An 18,967-nucleotide genomic window follows, 5' to 3' on the forward strand; every position below is an offset into this window, starting at 1 on the left:
CAACCACTTTAGCAGCTGGGCGGGCATTTATTCCCAATTCCCAATGTCCTCGCTTGCCCGCTTATTCGTCGTCATCGCTTGTCGCATCCCAGCCACCTCACAAGTTGCAGGAAAAAAAAAGAGGCCCCCCCAGGTCTCACCGCAAGCCTCATAAGCCATGGCTGCCCAAGTATACATTAGCGCAGCGTCGTCATTATTTACGTGCATTGTTTTCAACAACGAGACAAACAAATGCACGGTCGCAATCGCTCGAGCACAAAATAAATTACGTTTGTTTGATTGATTTTGCTTTGAGGAGGGTTGGTTTGGAGACCGCTGTAGGCTTAGTTAGACTCGTCTATCTACCTTTGCCTTACCTACGATCCACGCTTGCACCTGTGCCGTGCCGTGTGTTCTTGCCGTGTCTCGGGAAAACGTCCATACCACTTCCAAACTCCTCCCCCATCTGCTACTGTTTCCGACCGCATTCCATCTTGTTGCCCTCAATAGCATTGACAACCCGAAAAATGAAGCTACTGCCTCGGGTAGCGACCCGGCGCCTCCCGGTCCCGCTGCTCCTGCTCCTCGACCTGGCCACCGCCGCCCTGCAGCCCATGGTAATCCGAAAAATGAGCCCAGACGAGAGCGAGAAGTTCTTCCCGCACTACGTCGCATTCCCCGAGGACCAGCTGGCCGCCGTATCCGCTCTCCAGAAGCGACACCATCCCGAACCAGCCTTCAGCCCGAGCTTCCCCATCCACGTCGACGACCCGGGATCCCCGTCGGAGGACGAAACTCTATACCGTCGGGCGGCGGCGGCGTTAGCCCGCCTGCAACGTCGGCAATGGGGCTGCCCCGCGGGGACGGCGAGCTGCTCCAACATTGGGCATCCGGACCGCTGCTGCCGTCAGACCGAGACGTGCTATAAGATTGACGACACGGGACTGGGATCGGTGGGTTGCTGCGCCAACGGAAGCACGTGTGGCGGGACCATAAGCAACTGTGCGCCCGGCGATACGGCTTGCCCTGCGTCCATGGGCGGCGGGTGCTGTATAGCAGGGTTTGTGTGCCAGGGTGTTGGATGTAGGTACTTCCCTGCGTGGGATATTGTCAGGGATGATGGAGGAATTGACAGTACTTTATTGTGCTAATACTGTTTTTTTTGTGGAATTAGGTGTTCGTATGGACTATACTTCCCGAACGCGAGCTCCGACCACCACTGTCAGCACGTCAACGGCCGCAAACGGCGGTGGTGGTGGCGGAGGGGATGGGGGAGGGGGAGGTGGTGGTGGTGGAGGTATCTTGACTTCAACCATCATCACTACCGTTGTTGTCACTCCATCAAACGGGGGATCGCCAACGACAGTAACTTCAACCTTCATCGGCGGAGGCGGCGGCGGGGGGCCTCCGCCATCCACAACGGCACCCCCACCCGACACCGACACCGACACCCCTCTTCCACCGCCGCCAACATCAACCGGCGGTGGTACCGGCAACGCGCCCGTGCGGCCGACCGTGACCAACTCAGACGGCTTCCCCTCTGACTACTGCCCGACGGGTTTTTACCCGTGCGTCGCCCGCGCCGGCGGCGGCTGCTGCCAGACTGGACGAGACTGCCAGACGACCAACTGCCCCGCGCCTCCCCTATCCACCACCATCATATCCAACGGCGTGACCGTGGCTGTCCCGCTGCCCACCCCCAACCGCGGAAGCGACGACAGCAAGACGTGCGCCGGCGGCTGGTACATGTGCCCAGACAGCGCGGGTCCCGTGGCCGGGTGCTGCCCGTCGGGATATGACTGCGGCGTCGCTAGTTGCACGTCGGCAAGGGAAGGGGCCACGGCCACGCTGCAGAAAGAGTTCCCTAGCTCGGCGGCGACTGATAGGACCCCGACGGGCGAGGTTTTGACCATTTTGGGGATGGTGTTGGTGTCTTTGGCATTGCTAGCATGATGACATTTCTGACTCGGGATGAGCGAAAATAAGTGGCTTCTTTGGCTTTTGACCAATCCTGGCTTTTTTTTACGCGGTACGGGAGTTTTTTCTTTCTTTTTTTTCCTATTTGCGAAGATGGGGCTCAAATCATGGCATTTGATGGTTGTTTCAAAGCATTTGGGATGGAGTTATTTTCTGATATAAAGAGAGTTGGGACGGAACTTTGACTGATGTACATACACTACCGATTCCGACCTACTTACTAGGTTTACCAGAAATGATTCAGCCTGATGGTTGGTTGGTCCCTGGCACTTTTGCTTGAACTTGGTAGTTCACTGGCTCCTTGTTTCTGAATCTATGTTCAGCTGAATTCAACTTGACTTTGGACTAGCCAGTAAAGGCAGTTCCCCTTGTTTGTATTTACTATATCCTCTGGACAAGTTGCAACTATTCAGCGTTACCACTGACTTGGGTATATAGTTCTAGAATCGCTAGGACTACGTACCTTCTAGAACTGCAACAAAGACAACGACAACCTGTGATGCCAAACAAAGCAATGAATAAAGTAACAGGGTTACACATGTTGAGTACCTAATTATTTCGGAGATGCTTGCATTCACACTCAAACTGACACTTTTTTTTTAGTAGAACATCCGAATACGTCGCGATCGACAAAGTAGACCGACCGGTAAATTAATTAGGTAATTACAAGGTAACACAGGTGAGCTAAGATTTCCGATCCACCTACATACAGTACGTCAAAGACGTTGACCCATGCAAAGTCATGTTCATCCGAGTCAACAGCTTAATTACCTAGCTGGAAACTGACAGGTGCCACGTGATTTCCAGAGTTTTGCCTTCCCCAAGCTCCCTCTGAGCTCAGCCACCATAGCCAACGCGTGTGTCTTCATCAGCCACAATTAACCGAACACGTCCAAGTGGGGTAAGCGACCCTGCCAAGGCATGCAGGTGATGTCAATTGATGTCAGCGGCACTTTGTGCATGTCCCATCGGTTCGTTTTGGGTGGCGGAACCAACCCGACCCTCGTCATCACCCCTCAAATACCGAGGATCAATCAGATCGGAGTATGTTGCTTGCAAGAACCCTGGGACAAGCTTCATACAAGCTAACCGATTCGCTCATGTTGAACCGCCACCGGACACAATAAGCCATAACCAATTCTGCCTTTCCCCTTCCAAGAGAGGCGCAGTGGGCTAACCACGTGAAAGACATCAAGCACTGAGCTGTACCACGTAACTTGCTGCTTAAGGGGAAACGTGGGGCGTGCCCGCCAAGAACTGTGATGCAAATCCCCAACCAAGCAAGTAAAGTAGTACTGGTCAGGTAAAGACAAAAAAAAAAGTTGGATAAAGCGCCCTCCCAGAGAACAGATCGTTGCCCTTACTCATTCAATCGGAGCCGGAACTTGTTGCAAGCTCTTTCAATGACCCGCCTCCGATCACATCATACCAAAATTAGGCACGTCCAAGGTGCTATACCTTAGGTACTTGACTTGTTTTGTTTATGTAGTCTGGCCATCCCGTCTCCTGGGATTACGCCAACAACTCCCTTGATCCCTTCCCTTTTACTTTTTCTCCTTCTTTCTCCTCCACCTCACCCCTCGCACGTGCTAAAACACACAACCAGCCTTCTTGGAACGAATCTTTACCGTTGAGCTCCCCATCTCTTAATTGTCTGTTTTTTTTTCTAGTCAAAGCGAGTTGCATAGAATCATAAACAGTCAACTATACATACATATACGTGTCACAGTCATTGCCGCGTAACCCCAACTCTTCCCGCACGAACCGTTTCTTTTTCGCTCTCGGACTATATACTGTCAAACGTTATAGGGTTCTTCTCTTGCCCACTAGTGAAAAAAATAAAAAATCAACAGGCTCAGCAAAAGCCTGTGCCGTGTGAGCAGTTTGTTCCCACCAGAAGTCATCCGAACAACCCGAGGGTCTCAGGTCACGAGACTCCCCCACCCCCGAGTCAAACAACAAAAATCAGGGATTCCTCCCTCTCAGGCTAGAGAAGGGGGAAAAAAAGGAAGGAAAAAAAAAGCCTACTATTTAGGGCGCCTCCTTCAACATGGGAGCAAAGGCAGGAATAGCGCTAAAGACCTTGCAGTGGTTCAACCGGGGCGTCCAGTTCCTCTGCTCCGGTCTGATCCTGGGAATCTTTTCCTACTTCCTGGCAACCTTTGCCAGCAACAGACTCGAGTCGCCGACATGGGTCCGTGCCGTCGAGGGCATCAGCGGCATCGCCGCCCTTTACTCGGGGCTGGCCCTGGTCCTGCTGTGCTGTCTCGCCGGTCGTAAATTTGTCGCGTTCCTTGCCATCGTCCTAGACGTTGCGTTCGTCGCTGCATTCATTTACGTCGCCGTGCAGAACCGGGCAGGGACTGCGTCTTGCAACAGTGGTGTAGAAAACACGCCATTCGGATCAACGACAAACTCGAACGCGAGGATTTCCAATAATGGAGGCCCAACATTTTTCACTGTTTGCAAGCTACAAAGTGCATGCTTGGCTGTGTCTATTGTTGCAATGTGAGTTGATCCCTCCCACAGTGTAAATTCTCCTTGCGAGGAGAAGGAATAAAAGAAAACAAGGCCAAAAAGAATTAGGAAACAGAGAGCGCACATACACTAACATGAGATGGCAGTTTCTTCTTCATCTTCTCCGCGGCAACGGAGGTTTTCCTAGCACGCCACCGCCACAAGGAGAACCGTTTTGGCCCCAGCCCGGCCAATGACTACACGTCAGGCTACGGCAAGAAGAAGGGCTTCCTGGGCTTCCTCAAGCGCTCTGGGACGAACAAGACCATGAACAACGAGGATCCAAACGCCCTTCCGGCCCACGCCACACCGGCCGACATGCGCGAGCCCGTCGACGCCCCAAGGGCCGCCGATCACCGCGTCAGCTACGCAACTGAGACGACAGCCGTCGGTGACCAACCCGGAATGACTCATCACGCAAACGGTGGCGACATGGGCGGCTACCGCAACAAGTACGGTGACGACGACGCCCTGCCCATGAACCCGCCGCGGCCGCTGTACAACCCCTACGACAACAGGGCCTACGGGAGCAGCCCCTACGTCAACAGTACGCATACCGCCTCGGGGAGTTTACATCCGGGGAACAACTTTTCCCGTCCCAAGACTGCCGAAAACGGGGGTAGGGGCCAGATGCCGAGGAATTACCAATACTCTGACGGTGTTTATGATGCATGATTTTGAAGCAAGTTTAAAATTGAAAAAAAAAGCAAAAGTATTTTTGACAGCGAGCTTGGCTATGGAAGCCAATGGACGCTGTGAACAGGACATTGATACAAACCAACCCATGGTGTGTTTTGAATGTTTGGCTGTCTGAAGGTTGAGATGGTCAAGGTTGTACTATTTTTTCCTGGAATAAAATCAAGTTATGTATTACGTTTTTTAATATAGCGAAATTCACGTTTACAATGAATCCATGGTCGTTGATATGTTCACAAGTAAAGCAGACTATTTGGGGCACTCTCAACTGATTGTGGTATGTTGTATCAGAGACAAAGTGCGGCTTTGGTTCTCGTAGTAATTAAACAAATCATATCGGCCAACCTTGAACCCCGTGTCTCCTATACATGTAAGGACTTACGCAACAATTATACCTTTACATACAGGTCTATGTGACTAGGGCTCTCATAAAGCATAACTGTGACTTGAATATACCCAGAGCATTCCAGGACTTCAATCACGGATATATTGCACCTCCAGACACCCCATATTGCTACTCCAAGTGTCAACGCCCGCCCAGATTGGCTCCATTTAGCCATAAAAAGTCACCGTGACATTGGCAGCGCGGCAAGGACGGTTGGTGCCGGCGCAGACGTCGAAAAAGGCCACGCCCTCCCTGTACTCGTCGGTCGAGACGCCCCAGAAGAGGCACCTGTCCCGTATGCTCTTGACGGCGCTGTAGGCCTGCGACGTGTCGAGCTGCCACGGTACGAGGTCGGGGGCACAGAATCTGGCCAGGCCTGTTTTTTTTGAGACAAGGAAAGAAAAAGAAAGGCCGAGAGATTTAGTTCTGGGGAAAAGAAACAGGGATCGGTTCTTTTGGGAGGGATGTTGTACTCACATGAACCTTCTAGCCACCAGTCACAGGCGCCCGCCTCGAACAGGTAGTCGAAGCTCTCCTCGGTGGAGTTGAGGACTTTGCGTGTGAATGACGAGCACTGTAGCCAATTAATCGATTTTTTTTCGTCAGTTGTTCTGATGGTGATCTTGACAAAAAGGTTCAGGGGAGTGAGTTTCCGAGTAGAGCCACCATCAGTATCAGTGGACGTGACTTGGAAAAAAATAACTTGAAACAGAAGACCATAGGGAGTTTTTATTTGGTGAAAAGCAAAATACGTACATCTTTGAAGAACTTGTAGCCCTTCTCCTTGGCTATATATTTGTCACAGGAGACGATGCTGGGTGATCCGTTGGTAGAGATTGCGGCCGTCGTGATGTTGGAGTTGGCGTCGAGCGTTGCCAAGCTGGTTATGTTCCCGGCTGGGACGGCGGTGGAGCCGACAAGGGTGGCAAGGAGGGCGGTGGTGATGAGAATCATCTTGGACGGAAGGGGCGACTAGCAAATTATAAAGGTAGGCCGAGGCGGATGCAAGGTAAACGCAGTCTATAGTCTAGCTGTCTTGTTGGAAAAAGCATGAGGACCTGGGAGACCAAAACGTAGAAGTGTTGGACGGAGGTGAGGAGAAGGAAGGCTCCAGCAGAAAGGACTGAAAGCAAAATTATTTCAGTGACCATATGCGCGGGCTAATCCCACACAAACAGGCATCGGGTTCCGTCATCGGAAAGAATCCAAGGTGAAGTCGAAGTGAACGCCAATTCAAGGAGTCGCAGCACAAGTGGTCAAAACTTCACCGACCCTTCAATGCATACAGTCGCACTGTCGTTCACTTTAAATTTTGATTTCCCTCCATTACAGTACAGGTCCCAAAGACGACAGTGACAAAGATGGCTATGTTTGTCACTCCCATGACATTCTTTCCTCCATCCAGCAATCTCGCTCAAGCCGCCAATCCCTCCCATTCACCCACCGAAACCCCGTCATCTCCCAGCTCCAACCATTGAAGGTCTACCTTCTCTAATTCTCTCGCAAAGAAATCATGGCCTTCACGCAAAGCATTAGCTAGTTCAGGGCCCATGCTATCCGGATACCTGCGCACGTTGAACCAATGCGTGATGCTCCTCAGCGCCTGCTCCAGCGGCAACGCCTCCTCCACCTCGGCGTCCACGTCGGATCCGGCGAGCCACTCGTCTCTCAGCTCCGGCCTGCAATGGAGGTACACGGCCGTGATGACCCTCATGTTGCCTTGGCGCCACTTACGACCGCAGTAGGGAACCTGGTTTTTAAAGAGCTTGAGAGTGTACAGCCGCAACTCCGGCTGGGGTACCTTCAGAGACTTGCGTAGTATGTTGGATGACTTGTAATGCACCAGCAGCAAGTTGCGGTGCGCTTTTCCTTTGCACACCTTTTGTAGGACGCGCAAAAAGTTGATCAGTGAGAAGAAGTTACGCCAGGAGAAGTCAGTTATCGGCTCTTTCGGGAGCGGGTTGACCGGACAGCCAAGTTCGTCTACTTCAGGACGACTTGGCTGCGCATTTCCCCCCTGTTGCGTATCGTTCCCATTGACGGCCCCGGGGCCTTTTTCTGTAGGGGAGCGTTGCCTCTTGATGGGTGGCGGCGCAGCTTCATCCTCACTTTCCTCGTCTTGCTGGGGTTCTTCGGTCTTGTCTGGTGCTCCAGCTCGTAGGTTGCAAAAGTAGAAGAAGCTGTATACATGGTTAGATGTATCCTCCATAGCTTGTAGTATTTATCGGCAATTTCAAAGCTTACCTGCTCTCGATACGATCGCTTTTGCTGTCGACCGTTTGTTGGACGTCCTGATGAGCAAACAACTTGAGAACTAGCGGGATATAATTCGAGTCAAGGAGCAGCTGTGTCACAAACTCGAACTTGAGTATATCTGAAAACCAGCAAGTTAGTTTTGATACGGCCGAGGGCGAACAGAAACCACTGCGAACACAACACTCACGCGATAGCTTGAACCACTTCAAAATGAGAATCAAAATCCCCGAGACAGCCTTTATGGTAATCTCACGAGTCCTGGTGTGGTCGTTCTCCTCTTGGATAGCTGCCGAATGCTCCGGGCTTGTTCCGTTAGTCGTTGCCTCTGTGCCACGAGGCGCTCCGCCGTTAGCGGCGCGAAGCCCGTTCTGGCCAGCATTGGTCTGGCCTTGCTGTTGCGTTGTCACCATGAGGACGGTGACGTGTTGTACAACGGCCTTAAGTAGGACCATGACCAGTGATTGAAGTTGAGGTAGCGCGGCTCCCTGTCACACGGTTAGATATATCTCCATTGTACTGTGGGGTCCAAGATTTGCCTACATAGAAGTGCTCAAGGTCGGCCAAGCGCCGACAAATCTCGGTCGACAGCTTTTCAGAATTGGGACCATAATCCACAATAACTTCTGGTGGCATTTCCTCGCGATCCGTCTTGATCAGCCCTAGCTCTTGTTTCTCCTCCAACGTGAGGGATGACAAATCGAGCTCATCAACTATGTCGTTGTCATTGTCTTCCCAGCCCCTAGAATACTTGATAAACTTTTCTCTTTCTTCCCATAGTTGCCTCGTGGCGCGTGTCATTCGCACACGTTTCGAAAAGAGCTCACCGGCCTCCAGGATAGAAGCCGGAATGTCGCTGCCCTCCCATTTCCGACCCATAAGTAGGTCCTGTAGACCAGCAAGGCCCTTGCCACCAGCGCTGTTGCTCGTAGCATCAAGTGGTGGGTACATGAATGGGAAGTTTTGGTTGGTTTGGTAGTTCTGCTTCTTGCCCACCTTCCCTCCGACGCTAGGGGACGGCGGAGGAGAGGGTGCTGGCGTTGCTATGTGTACTTTTTCGTCCAGGATGGAGGATCCGCTTGCCTGTGAGTTTGGCGGGCCAGGCAGGATGCCATTAGATCCATTATTCCTGCTCTGCTGGTTCGGAAGTGGTGGTAGTAAAGATGAGTTGTCTGCCTCGATGGGTATGGCCAGCTGGGGCGGGATGTAGGCTGGGTACTTGGAGGTTATCTCTTGTCGGAAATTATGATAGTCCAAGGGTGATGCCGTAATGATGTTTTTGTCCTTTTCGTCTGTCCCTGTCTCACATGTCGCTTTTTTTGTTTCTTCAATTTCTCTGATTCCCCCAAACACCAACAGTATCGTTTTCCAGAAGAGCAGAAGGACATGGGTTAGTGGGAGCTGTCCTGATTCATCCCATCGCAGCTTGGTGGTAGCGAGCAGCATAAACTCCGCAATATTAGGATTAAGCCCAACTAATCCAGTCCCATGTTGTCGAAAGTCAGCGGCCGTTCGTCTCTCTTTCACAGTGCTACAGTAAGGGGTATACGTACGAAGCTTCTCTCGGACTGCTGACATTTCGTTAGGATAGCTAAGACAATGCTGCAAAGTCATGTATATAATGGTCATCAAATTCATGAGGTCATCTTGCACCTGTTGAAGTAGGTCTGGTTGGTATTGCGGATCGTCAGACCTAAATTGATTTGGTTAACAACATTTGGCAAAAGGTCGTCGGACGTAAGGGTTCATAGCTCACCAGAAGACCTCAAAGGCACGCCGTAGTTCTGCCCAGACGACTCCCAGGCCGTCAGAATCAGCAATCAGCCGGCAACCGTCCTTCATCGCTGCCAGCTGCGAATCTGTTGCAGCAGATTTGAACTCTGGGCCACGGCCTTCTGCCGCAGTGGCGCCTCCTGCCGTGTCTGCCCATCTGCCCAGCGCAATGTACGCGACCCGGTTGATGGCGCTGGTCCGGAGGCCCTGATCCGGATATGAAAATGCCTCCAGTGCCTCACGTAGAAACTTGGTCTGGCCGTCGGAGCCTACGTCTTCCCACCGCTGACCAGCAAAATCAAGCCTCCACTGTTCCTCGAACGCATTCTGAATGTGGCTCAACCTCACCCACTGCCAGTACTGATATACGAACCACTCATCAACCTCCTCTTCGATCGGGGCAAAGTCCTCGTACACAAACTCGTAGGCAAGCGGCTCGGCGTGTGGAAACTCGGCGACATATCTGCGAAGCTGCGCTAGAGAAAGCGAGTCTGGGGGCTGCTGGGAAGCCATCTGACCGGACGCTGAGGGGACCTGGATCGGTACTTGTGGAGCGGGCGAGGGTTGGTTGCGCACGAGGCCAGGGCGCGAAGGAGACGGTGCAGGGGCGTTGTTGATCGGAGTCGATGTATTCCTAGCCTCAGCGACTCCTGCTTCCAGCGCGGGCACAGGTGCAGGTGCAGGTAGAGGGGCGTCCCCGATGCTGGCCACGTCCGCGGAGGGCTGCTTGTCGTTTGTAGCCCCGGAAATGTCACTTGTACCCCTTGAAGGCCACAGCGAGTTCATTGTCGCAAAACTGGAATGCGGGAGTGGTTCTTGTAGGGGGCAGACCGGCGCCGACGAGCTAGGCGAGCGGTTCTGCAGTCTTAGCCCAGCGTCTTCTCGTTCATCGTTCGGTTGTGTCGTGTATGAAGTGGGAATCTCGTTTTGACAGTTGGCAGATCAAGTGTTAGGGCAACAGAGAAGATCAGTGATACTTGGTCTGTGTTTGTTGTCGCGACAAAGATAGCGGCTAGATAAAGAGTACTCCAAAAGCAGCCCGCCCAGTGCCAACTGAGATCGCGGTCGAGAAGCTTTGCAGCCTTGGGGAAATGGTGGGGCAGTGTGGTTGTTCATTGGCGGCTTTAGCAGGTCCCTGGAGCTTGAACCAATGGGATTCTGTGCGCGCGCTCAAGTGGTTTGGTGGCGTCCACCGGCTGCGATGGCGCCTTACTGGCGGGACCCTCACTGGCATCAATTGCCCGATCGTTGCAATGATTCAAAATCAAGCAATTCGCCCCTCGCTCTAAACTTTCACCCGTCAAGCATTTTTATCCAAAATTCGACCCCAGTGAGGATTTGTAATAAATTACAGTTCTTGCCTTTTTCAAAAATTTGCACCTGCATCAAATATTCTTTGAATCATTTCTTGTCAGCCCCTAAATGTGCATGTTAGATAAGGTGACGCGGCGGCGATGAGACTTTGATAATCAACCCACCGCATCAAATTCCACCTGCACCCAGGTTGTCCCGCCTCTCCAACCTTCAGCCGCGCTGACTCCAGCACATGGCTGTCCCCTCAAATACTACTCAGTACTGGCAGTTATTACATGCTATGGAACACTGGTCTGCTTCATAGCGTTAGGCCAATATACCCGGCAACTCTGTTGCATTTGATCGGCGCTTGCCATCCGGCAGCAAATTGGCTGATCTGGCACGGTTCCATCGATATAGCCAAACCTTATTCATCTCACTGCAACAAGGGCATTGAAGCCATGTCTGAATCCGATGATCCTCGAGATGAGGAAATGAGCACATTGTCAGCCATCTATCCCGAGATCGAGGTTGACAGCTCAGATCCACACTTGTTTGCGCTCGAGATACCCGTACACCCATCCAAGCCGGTGCAGGTCTTATTCCCGGCCCCGGCCCCGGCACCCGTCACAGCTGCTGGTCCGGAACCGGTACCTTTGCAAGTTCAAGCAGCCGATAATCGGGCTGGTGAACCTCAGCGGGAGGACTCTCACGAGCTTTCATATCTGCCACCAGTACGATTGCTTATTACGCTTCCACCCGGGTACCCAGCGCAACAGCCCCCTCAAGTTGAGCTGACATCCAGCCCACCCTGGATCCCATCCACCCGCATCGAACAGCTGGTGGCTGATTGTGCGCGTCTTTGGAAGGAGCTTGATCACGACCCTGTTGTTTTTACCTACATCGACCACATCCAGCAATTAGCGGAGACAGCTTTCGATGTGGTTGATGACAGAGGTGTCTTGACCGCGGAGCCGCAGTACAGGATAGCCATCCTCGACTACGACATATCAGCAAAACGAGCTGCTTTTGATAGGGAGACTTTCGACTGCGGCATCTGTCTCGATCCTAAAAAAGGCTCTGCATGCCACCGTATGCTGGATTGTGGTCACGTTTTCTGCATCGGTTGCCTTCAGGATTTTTACAACAACGCTATTCAGGAGGGCGATATCTCCTCGGTCCGCTGCTTGACCCCCAATTGCGCAAAAGACCGGGAAAAGTCTGCGGCACAACAATCACCGACTTCGCATAGCGCGGGTGGTCGGGCGAAGAGGAAACGCAGACAGAAACTTATCAGCCCAAGCGAGCTTCTCAAAATTCCATTGGAACCTGAGGTAGTTAGGCGTTTTGTTACGCTCAAGTACAAGTCTGAGCTTGAGTCAGACAAAAATACGGTCTACTGTCCAAGGACGTGGTGCAATGGTGCTGCGAGGTCCAAGAAACACAAGAAGCCAGAGGGCCTTGAATTCTCTGAGGACTCGGAAGGGTCGGATGATGAGGATTCCAATCGTCCCCAAGCCTCAACAGTACCGCGCCCTTACAACAAGACGGAAGAACTTCTTTGCATCTGCGAGGACTGTGGCTTTGCATTCTGCGGCCGCTGCTCCCTTGGTTGGCATGGCGAGTTTTATCGGTGCATGCCCCGCCGGGATAAGACCGAGTTGACGGCAGAGGAGAAGGCTTCCCTCGAATATGTGCAATTACATACAACACCGTGCCCTACCTGCGCAGCACCCGCACAAAAGACACACGGGTGCAATCATATGATTTGCGGGAGGCAGGGTTGTGGTACACATTTTTGCTACCTTTGCTCAGCCTGGCTGGACCCAACCAACCCCTATTCCCACTATAACCAACAATCGAATGGCCGTATAACAGGCTGCTATAACCGGCTGTGGGAACTTGAAGCAGGAGACGGCGATGATGTGGGTCTCGGCTTCATTGGCGGTAGAGCTGCTGCCCTAGCTGCTCAGCAGGAGATTGAGATGGATCCGGCACTACTGATCCCAGAGATTGAAGAGGCCGATGGCGAAGACGCACACGCCAATGGTGCTGCGGCTGGAGCTGCAGGTGACAATATGGGAGTCCGCCCAGCCAACGAGCAGGAAAACGAGCGAGGAGTGGCCCTCGAGGCTCCGTTAGTCCTCCGTATTGCCGCAGACCCTCCAGGGCGCGCCGCACCACCGCCAGTTCCAAATCCGCCGCCTGCGGTCAGACCACGGGCAGGCGGTCAGCAGAATGCACGCAGGCGTGGCGGGCGTGGAGGTCAACATGCTGCCCGAGGTGGCCGCGGCGGAGCGAATGCCCAACAGCAGAATGAGCAAGCTCGCAACAACGGCGCTCCACGGAGAGGCCGAGGAGGACGCCCAAGAGGCGGTATAGTTGCACCAGAAGCCGATCGGCCCAATGATGATGACCTCAACGAACACCAAAGGGCATGGATTCGACAGTGAGTATTATGGGGTTCTACTTACGCTTTCGTGCGCGGTCTTGTTCTTTACATGAGCTAACGTTTCCATTTACTGCTCAGATTTGTCCATATGGCACTCAATGACGAAGAGGATCTGGTCGACTCGGACAGCGATGAAGAGATATTTTGGATACGGTAGACACCCAATGTATGGAACTGGATTATGTATGATTATTCGCGGTGATAAAAGCTCGACCCCACGAGTAGACAAGCTGTAAAGCCCAGGTCGCATAAGGCTAAACTCATATTTAGTCTATAAGGTCACTATTACGAATACCCACTAACAAGACCCCATCTGATATTATACTGGCCAACACGTTTTCAGCATGTTGAAGCTATGGGATGATATAAAATCAGTTCGACCTACAGGATTTACAATTCTCTACCCTTAACGACGGGAAATTCCGTTGTTATCCGATATCCTAAATGTGCCGCGTTCAACAAAACGTCAGAGGTCTCGTCTACTGTAGCACGATTCGCACGCCATCTCACATGATCAATGCAACCACTTGTTGCCGTCGCTTATTTCGTCGGCGATGCGGAGGTGCTTGATACCAGCGTCGCATTACGACCTGACTTTGAGGGACCACCCCAAGCTTCAGGCGGGCCCAGGAAAAAGTCAGGGTGCCTTTCCAGCCTTGTCCCTGGCTGAGGTCACAGCCCAAATGGACCTTTTTCGTCGGGGAATTATTGAGGGTAGCAGGGAATTACCGCAACATTTTCCTTTTTGCTTGTTCTTTTCTCTCTTGGTTCCTCTTGACAAAAACGGCAAGCGGACCTGAGACTGGAAAACAAAGAACCAGAGGAAAGCCCCCCGCTCCGGCGTCTCAAGTACCGTGGTAGATTGTACGATCAAGAAATGATGAGGGTACGTCGGCCTCAGGTGGCGCGATGTGGAGGAGGGGGCAAACGAATGCAACGGCCCCTTGGAGGTTTATTGTCTGTTTATCCTTTTCTTTCCCTTTCTGCTACCGTAGACTAATAATAATTAGTCCCGAGTTACTGTACCTCATTGCCGTGCAAGGGAAAGCGTACCTCGCCCGTCTCCACGGGGGCGGATACACCAATCCTTTGCAGAGTTGCAACTGCGTGGCTAGAGGAGAAAAGGAAGCAGAGTGATATGCAGCTGGGAGATGGACAAATTGCGACTCTCCTGTCTCTCTCTGCCACTCTGGGCTGGGCAGCTCGACCCTTGCGGCCGATCTCTCAGATCGTGAAAGGGAGAATAGGTAAGAAAAGTCCCCGTAACCCACAGGTTTAATATTACAACGCAAGATTCTGCCGTGATTACGACCGTGAACAATGCAAGTACTGTAGAGGCAGCATACAGCACATTTCCTAGGCCCGTCTGTGAGCAAGATCTTTCAGCGCCAACTCATGCCTCACAAAGAGAAGACCAGACACACCCTGCACGTTTTCCCCTCCCACAAATAACCACAAAGAGGAGGAGGAGCTCGTCTCCTGCCGGGCCACCTGACACAAGCTCCCAACTTTGCGGTGGCCGTGGCGAAAGTCAAGCCAGGCCCCCTCTTCTCTCTCTCTCTCTCCTTTCAAAAAAAAAGGCCTCATGAACTAGCGAGCCGGCCACATTCCCGAAACTCAAATCTCAGTATCCGGCACATGGGTTCTCCTCCCTCTGTCTTTTGACATACTACATACGTAGCTGTACCACGTATACAAACAAAAAGACATTCGTAGCCGCAAAACAAAAGCTTGTGGGGGGAGGGGGGCAAGAGACAAAAGCTATCAGCAAACCCAGCGGAACCCAAACCAAGGTCGTTGTCAAAACGGGGCCCCGAAAGCAGGAGCTCAAGGTTCAATATCGTTTCGTCGACTGGGGCCCGGGCGCGGCGGTTTTTTAGTGAACCAAAGTTTGACCATGTGCGGTAACGACAAGGTTCGGGGGTGCCTTTTTTTTCGAGAGTAACATCGGCAGTGGAGTTGCTCTTTTTTTCTTCTTTTTTTTCTCCCTCTTTTTCTTTAGAGTCACTTTTCTCTCTCACGGGCTGTCTTTCTCTGCACACGCCTCTTCTCTTTTGCTGTTTCTGTGTCTTTACCTCCGCTCAAGCCCATTCGTACAGTAAATATTTGTGGCGACTTTGTTCGGTTTGTGCTCTCTCTTCTCTTGCAGGGGCGGCCCCCTCATCATCGCCCCCTTTTTACTCGCATGTTCCAGCGGCGTGCCACGTACATTACATAAAGTCCGGGCGCTACGTTGATCGAACTTTGGTACGGAGTACGTGCTGGTGACCAGAAAAGGGTGTCCAACTCGGTGGTACTGGAATGACCGGAGATTAAACTTTTGGTTTTCTCTCTTCTCACTCGATGACTGTCAGAAAGTATGTCACCAAAAAAAGACACTCGAGATGTTGAGGCAGATGTAGATCGACTTGCCATCGACCACCGATCCGGGCAACAAAGGGGAAAACGAAAAAAAAAAAAGAAAAAAAAAGAGGAGATCTCTAGACAAGGGCCCAGCGGATCCAGAGCTTGTCAAAAAGGTACCAGTTGCTACCTGCACATATGCTGCTGTTGCACGCACTGCTACGTGAACAATCGATGCCTCATCCTGGCGCGCCATCTCGGCTTTGACATTTATGTCCTCACACCCTTTGTCTACCATTGTACACGGATCTTCAGTAGACGTCTCCACTTCCCGGGGAACACGAGAGGAAGAGATCGAAGAAGAAAAGGAGGCTGTGTCTCTCAGAAACCCCATCTCACGTCCGAATACGCGGTGGTTAGATACCGTTGCTATTCTTTGGGACAATGTTGGCGAGCCGAGGTGATCCCCCTCTCTGTCCCGGCCGCTTCTGCTTGCCCTGTCCCGAGTGGGAGAATACCAAGTGAGGCCCAGCATCTGTGAGCTTCCGTCGACACCACGAACATGACTTTTGTGTTGTCGTCTCAAAATGGTGTGCTGATCGTAAGTGATGCCGATATTCGATAAAATAGAACCACGCATACCACTGCATGCTGTACACTCACACACTCTCACTCGCGGCCGCAGCCGATGTGACGAGACAGTGGGTTCCCGTGCCTCCCGACGTCACGCCCTGCTAACCTGATCGGCCTACCTCTTTCCCCCCCCCCCCCCCCCCTCTTTTTTTTTCTGGTAAAAAAAGTTCCACGCTGCGTGCTGCACGTCGTGCAGTGTAAGCATGGCGCTAAGCTAGAACTGCCCGTTATGGACGGCACAGTAGCTAGCCTCCACTCTTGGCTGTCACTTGGAAATCCGAGGCGTTATTTTGTGTGTGCTGTCCAAAATGATACTTTCTTAGGTGAACAACTTGGAAAATTGTTTGCTCAGGTGTTTCCCCAACCAAACCACTCTGGTATCGTCATCTCTAAAGAGACCGTCCCTCCACTCTGAGATGGTGGTATACCCCGTAGCATCCCGTTTTGCGTGGTGACATCTCCGCAGTTGGATGTGAGTGAGTGTGTGTGTGTGTGTGTGTTTACAGTACTGTCATACGGCCCGCCCGAGGCTAGACTAAAAACGAGTCCCGAATGCTTCGCTCGCTTATGCTCTCTACTCCGGCCCTGGCAGGCTGGGATCGAGCAGGTGGTTTGTAGCGTAGCGGAAAAAGAGACAGAAAAATATAAAAGAAAATGATCAATGCCACATGGTGGAGAGGTGGCAACGCAGCAACTTGGTCAACAGAATAAAACCAAGCAAAGGATTCCGGGGGAGGGGCAAGACCGATGAGGGGCTGCATGTAGTAGCCCGGATTGGTGGCTGCAACTCTGCGGGGGGGGTTAAAGAAATGGGAGAGATGGAGAGACAAAAGAATGATTGGAAAGAAAAGTATCTCTTCTGAGGGGAAGGCTCCAATGTGGCCTCGGACACGTCGTGTTTGCTCGCGGCTCAACAAAGTTTTTGGCTTGTGTTTATCGTCTGCATGCATGTTTTCCCAACTGGAAAGGCCGGCCGCAACTGTCGGTCCAGACCTCTCTGTTTCCCTCTGAGCTGCTGTTCCCGGGAAGGAGCGAACAATCCTCCCGCCTCCGCACCACTGCGGGAGGCCTTTTCCTTTTCCCCCGCTTATTGTGACTGACAGCGTTCATGGAATGAGCGGGAGCTGCTCAATCAATCCTGATTTGTGCAAAAAGATTCTTTTTCCCTCGATACATCGGCAGTACCCCAGGGCTCCGAGTGGGTGTGATAGGTTGGATCAAGTGCGGAGCTTTTTGTCTTGGTTGTATTCTTTTTTTTTTTCAGTCGTGGGGGTGTGGTGGCCATCCCGTTGTCAGCATACATTTTACTACCTACATGGTGATAGGATAATAGATGGTGTGCTGCCATGTTGTAAGTAATATCAAGATTTTCCAGACCTATATCACATATGCACCGGGGCCGTCAACGTCATGCAAAGGGTCAAGCGACGGCAAACACGTCGGTTAATCATGCTTACGTGCAAACGATTCTCTCGCGATGAGAAAAAATGCATGTCTATGTTTCCGTTGATTATTTGCAAGTTGCAATGGGCAAAGCATGCCTTATGGTATTCGTGCTACCTTGATCTGGTACCTTGGAGCGGCTGGATAGCAAATGGACGTTCGCGTGTGTTTGGCTCAGATCTGGATGTGTCTACAGTCACCCAATCGGGAAGCTGCGTCAATGTTGAACGCAGAATCGGTCCTTCTCGGCAGTGAATTCCTCCCTCCGCGCGAAGCTCATTAGGTGATAGCTACCGGGATTCTCTCATAACTTTGCTTGGTTCACATCGATATCAATGGGAGTCCTATAACAGCCTAAGGTACACTCGTGGTATGCTCACCTATGTGGCACCATACTGTACTACCAATAAGACTCACCGTCAGTACTCCATAGCTACCCGTCCCTGATTTACCCCCCTGTTCTTAATACGTGACAGTATATCCCTCGTCACTGTATCATTCAATGATAGAAGAACAACATTTTGAATAATACTGGTTCGACAAAATATCTACCGCGGACTTTAAGCTCGGCCTTTCATCGAACCGGGCGGCAATCACAAAAAGAGAACAATGTACGGCACGCCTCTAAACTTGCACACCGCCTCCAAATGCCTTAGGTAGATGCGGTTCCGGTCTGAGTCCCGGGACTTGATCCCAGCCGTGCGTTTATTGCTGCAAGTCTCAGGAGCCCATGATTGCTTCCCAGGAGGTACTTTGTTCATTTGGATCTGATTCCAAGCAGCAGGGAGGTAAAAGACCCATGGATGATCCACTGCATAATGTGTACAGAGTAAGCCTATGAAGTACTTGGGGTGCGCATGATTGCATACGGATATGCAGAGGGTGGGTGACGCCGTCGTTTGGTTTCTTGTGGGACTTTTTTTTTTTTTTTTTTTTTGTCTTTGGCCTATGTGCATGGGCTGCATTGCTGAACCCCAAGATCGATCCAATCGACCAATATTGTCTTCCTGTCACAAAGCAAAAGCAAGAACGGAGCTGTGCATATGCAGCGAACAAAGCAATATCTGTAATCCAATGGGGTCTCGTTCCAACCTACATACTATTGGTGATATCAGCCCTCCCTGCTGACCATGCCGAATCCATCACAACGTTCAGACATATGAATCATGCTTTGTTTCTCGCACAGGAACGAGGGGTCGATTCGTGGGGCTAACTTGCCCCAG

At 51.9% G+C, this 18,967-nt stretch overlaps 6 protein-coding genes across 6 annotated transcripts; 3 read left to right on the forward strand and 3 right to left on the reverse strand.

The window, feature by feature from the left end:
- The first annotated feature begins 75 nt into the window (after positions 1–75).
- MGG_11502 (uncharacterized protein) lies at positions 76–2,254 on the forward strand. Its single transcript, XM_003718220.1, has 2 exons — positions 76–1,062; positions 1,154–2,254. Exons 1-2 carry the CDS (start codon positions 507–509, stop codon positions 1,930–1,932), a joined length of 1,335 nt encoding a protein of 444 aa, XP_003718268.1. The 5' UTR covers positions 76–506; the 3' UTR covers positions 1,933–2,254.
- A 1,034-nt stretch (positions 2,255–3,288) lies between these two features.
- On the forward strand, positions 3,289–5,509 carry MGG_00733 (uncharacterized protein). Its single transcript, XM_003718221.1, has 2 exons — positions 3,289–4,464; positions 4,581–5,509. Exons 1-2 carry the CDS (start codon positions 4,007–4,009, stop codon positions 5,146–5,148), a joined length of 1,026 nt encoding a protein of 341 aa, XP_003718269.1. The 5' UTR covers positions 3,289–4,006; the 3' UTR covers positions 5,149–5,509.
- On the reverse strand, positions 5,404–6,727 carry MGG_00732 (uncharacterized protein). The gene is made up of 3 exons (XM_003718222.1): positions 6,311–6,727; positions 6,032–6,128; positions 5,404–5,930 (listed from the first exon to the last, which is right to left on the reverse strand). The coding sequence occupies exons 1-3, from the start codon at positions 6,506–6,508 to the stop codon at positions 5,722–5,724; spliced, it is 504 nt and encodes a 167-aa protein (XP_003718270.1). The 5' UTR covers positions 6,509–6,727; the 3' UTR covers positions 5,404–5,721.
- A 2-nt stretch (positions 6,728–6,729) lies between these two features.
- MGG_00731 (required for hyphal anastomosis) lies at positions 6,730–10,671 on the reverse strand. The gene is made up of 6 exons (XM_003718223.1): positions 9,564–10,671; positions 9,361–9,500; positions 8,351–9,282; positions 7,998–8,295; positions 7,799–7,928; positions 6,730–7,734 (listed from the first exon to the last, which is right to left on the reverse strand). The coding sequence occupies exons 1-6, from the start codon at positions 10,364–10,366 to the stop codon at positions 6,969–6,971; spliced, it is 3,069 nt and encodes a 1,022-aa protein (XP_003718271.1). The 5' UTR covers positions 10,367–10,671; the 3' UTR covers positions 6,730–6,968.
- Positions 10,672–10,846: 175 nt separating this feature from the next.
- MGG_00730 (RING finger protein) lies at positions 10,847–13,875 on the forward strand. The gene is made up of 2 exons (XM_003718224.1): positions 10,847–13,322; positions 13,404–13,875. Exons 1-2 carry the CDS (start codon positions 11,170–11,172, stop codon positions 13,480–13,482), a joined length of 2,232 nt encoding a protein of 743 aa, XP_003718272.1. The 5' UTR covers positions 10,847–11,169; the 3' UTR covers positions 13,483–13,875.
- Positions 13,876–15,396: 1,521 nt separating this feature from the next.
- Positions 15,397–15,924, reverse strand: MGG_17381 (uncharacterized protein; the record flags this gene model as incomplete). Its single annotated transcript, XM_003718225.1, has 2 exons — positions 15,397–15,672; positions 15,886–15,924. The coding sequence occupies 2 exons, from the start codon at positions 15,922–15,924 to the stop codon at positions 15,397–15,399; spliced, it is 315 nt and encodes a 104-aa protein (XP_003718273.1).
- Between the last annotated feature and the right edge of the window lie 3,043 nt (positions 15,925–18,967).

Source organism: Pyricularia oryzae, chromosome 5, assembly GCF_000002495.2.
Source record: "Pyricularia oryzae 70-15 chromosome 5, whole genome shotgun sequence".
Classification (NCBI taxonomy): Eukaryota; Fungi; Ascomycota; class Sordariomycetes; order Magnaporthales; family Pyriculariaceae; genus Pyricularia; species Pyricularia oryzae.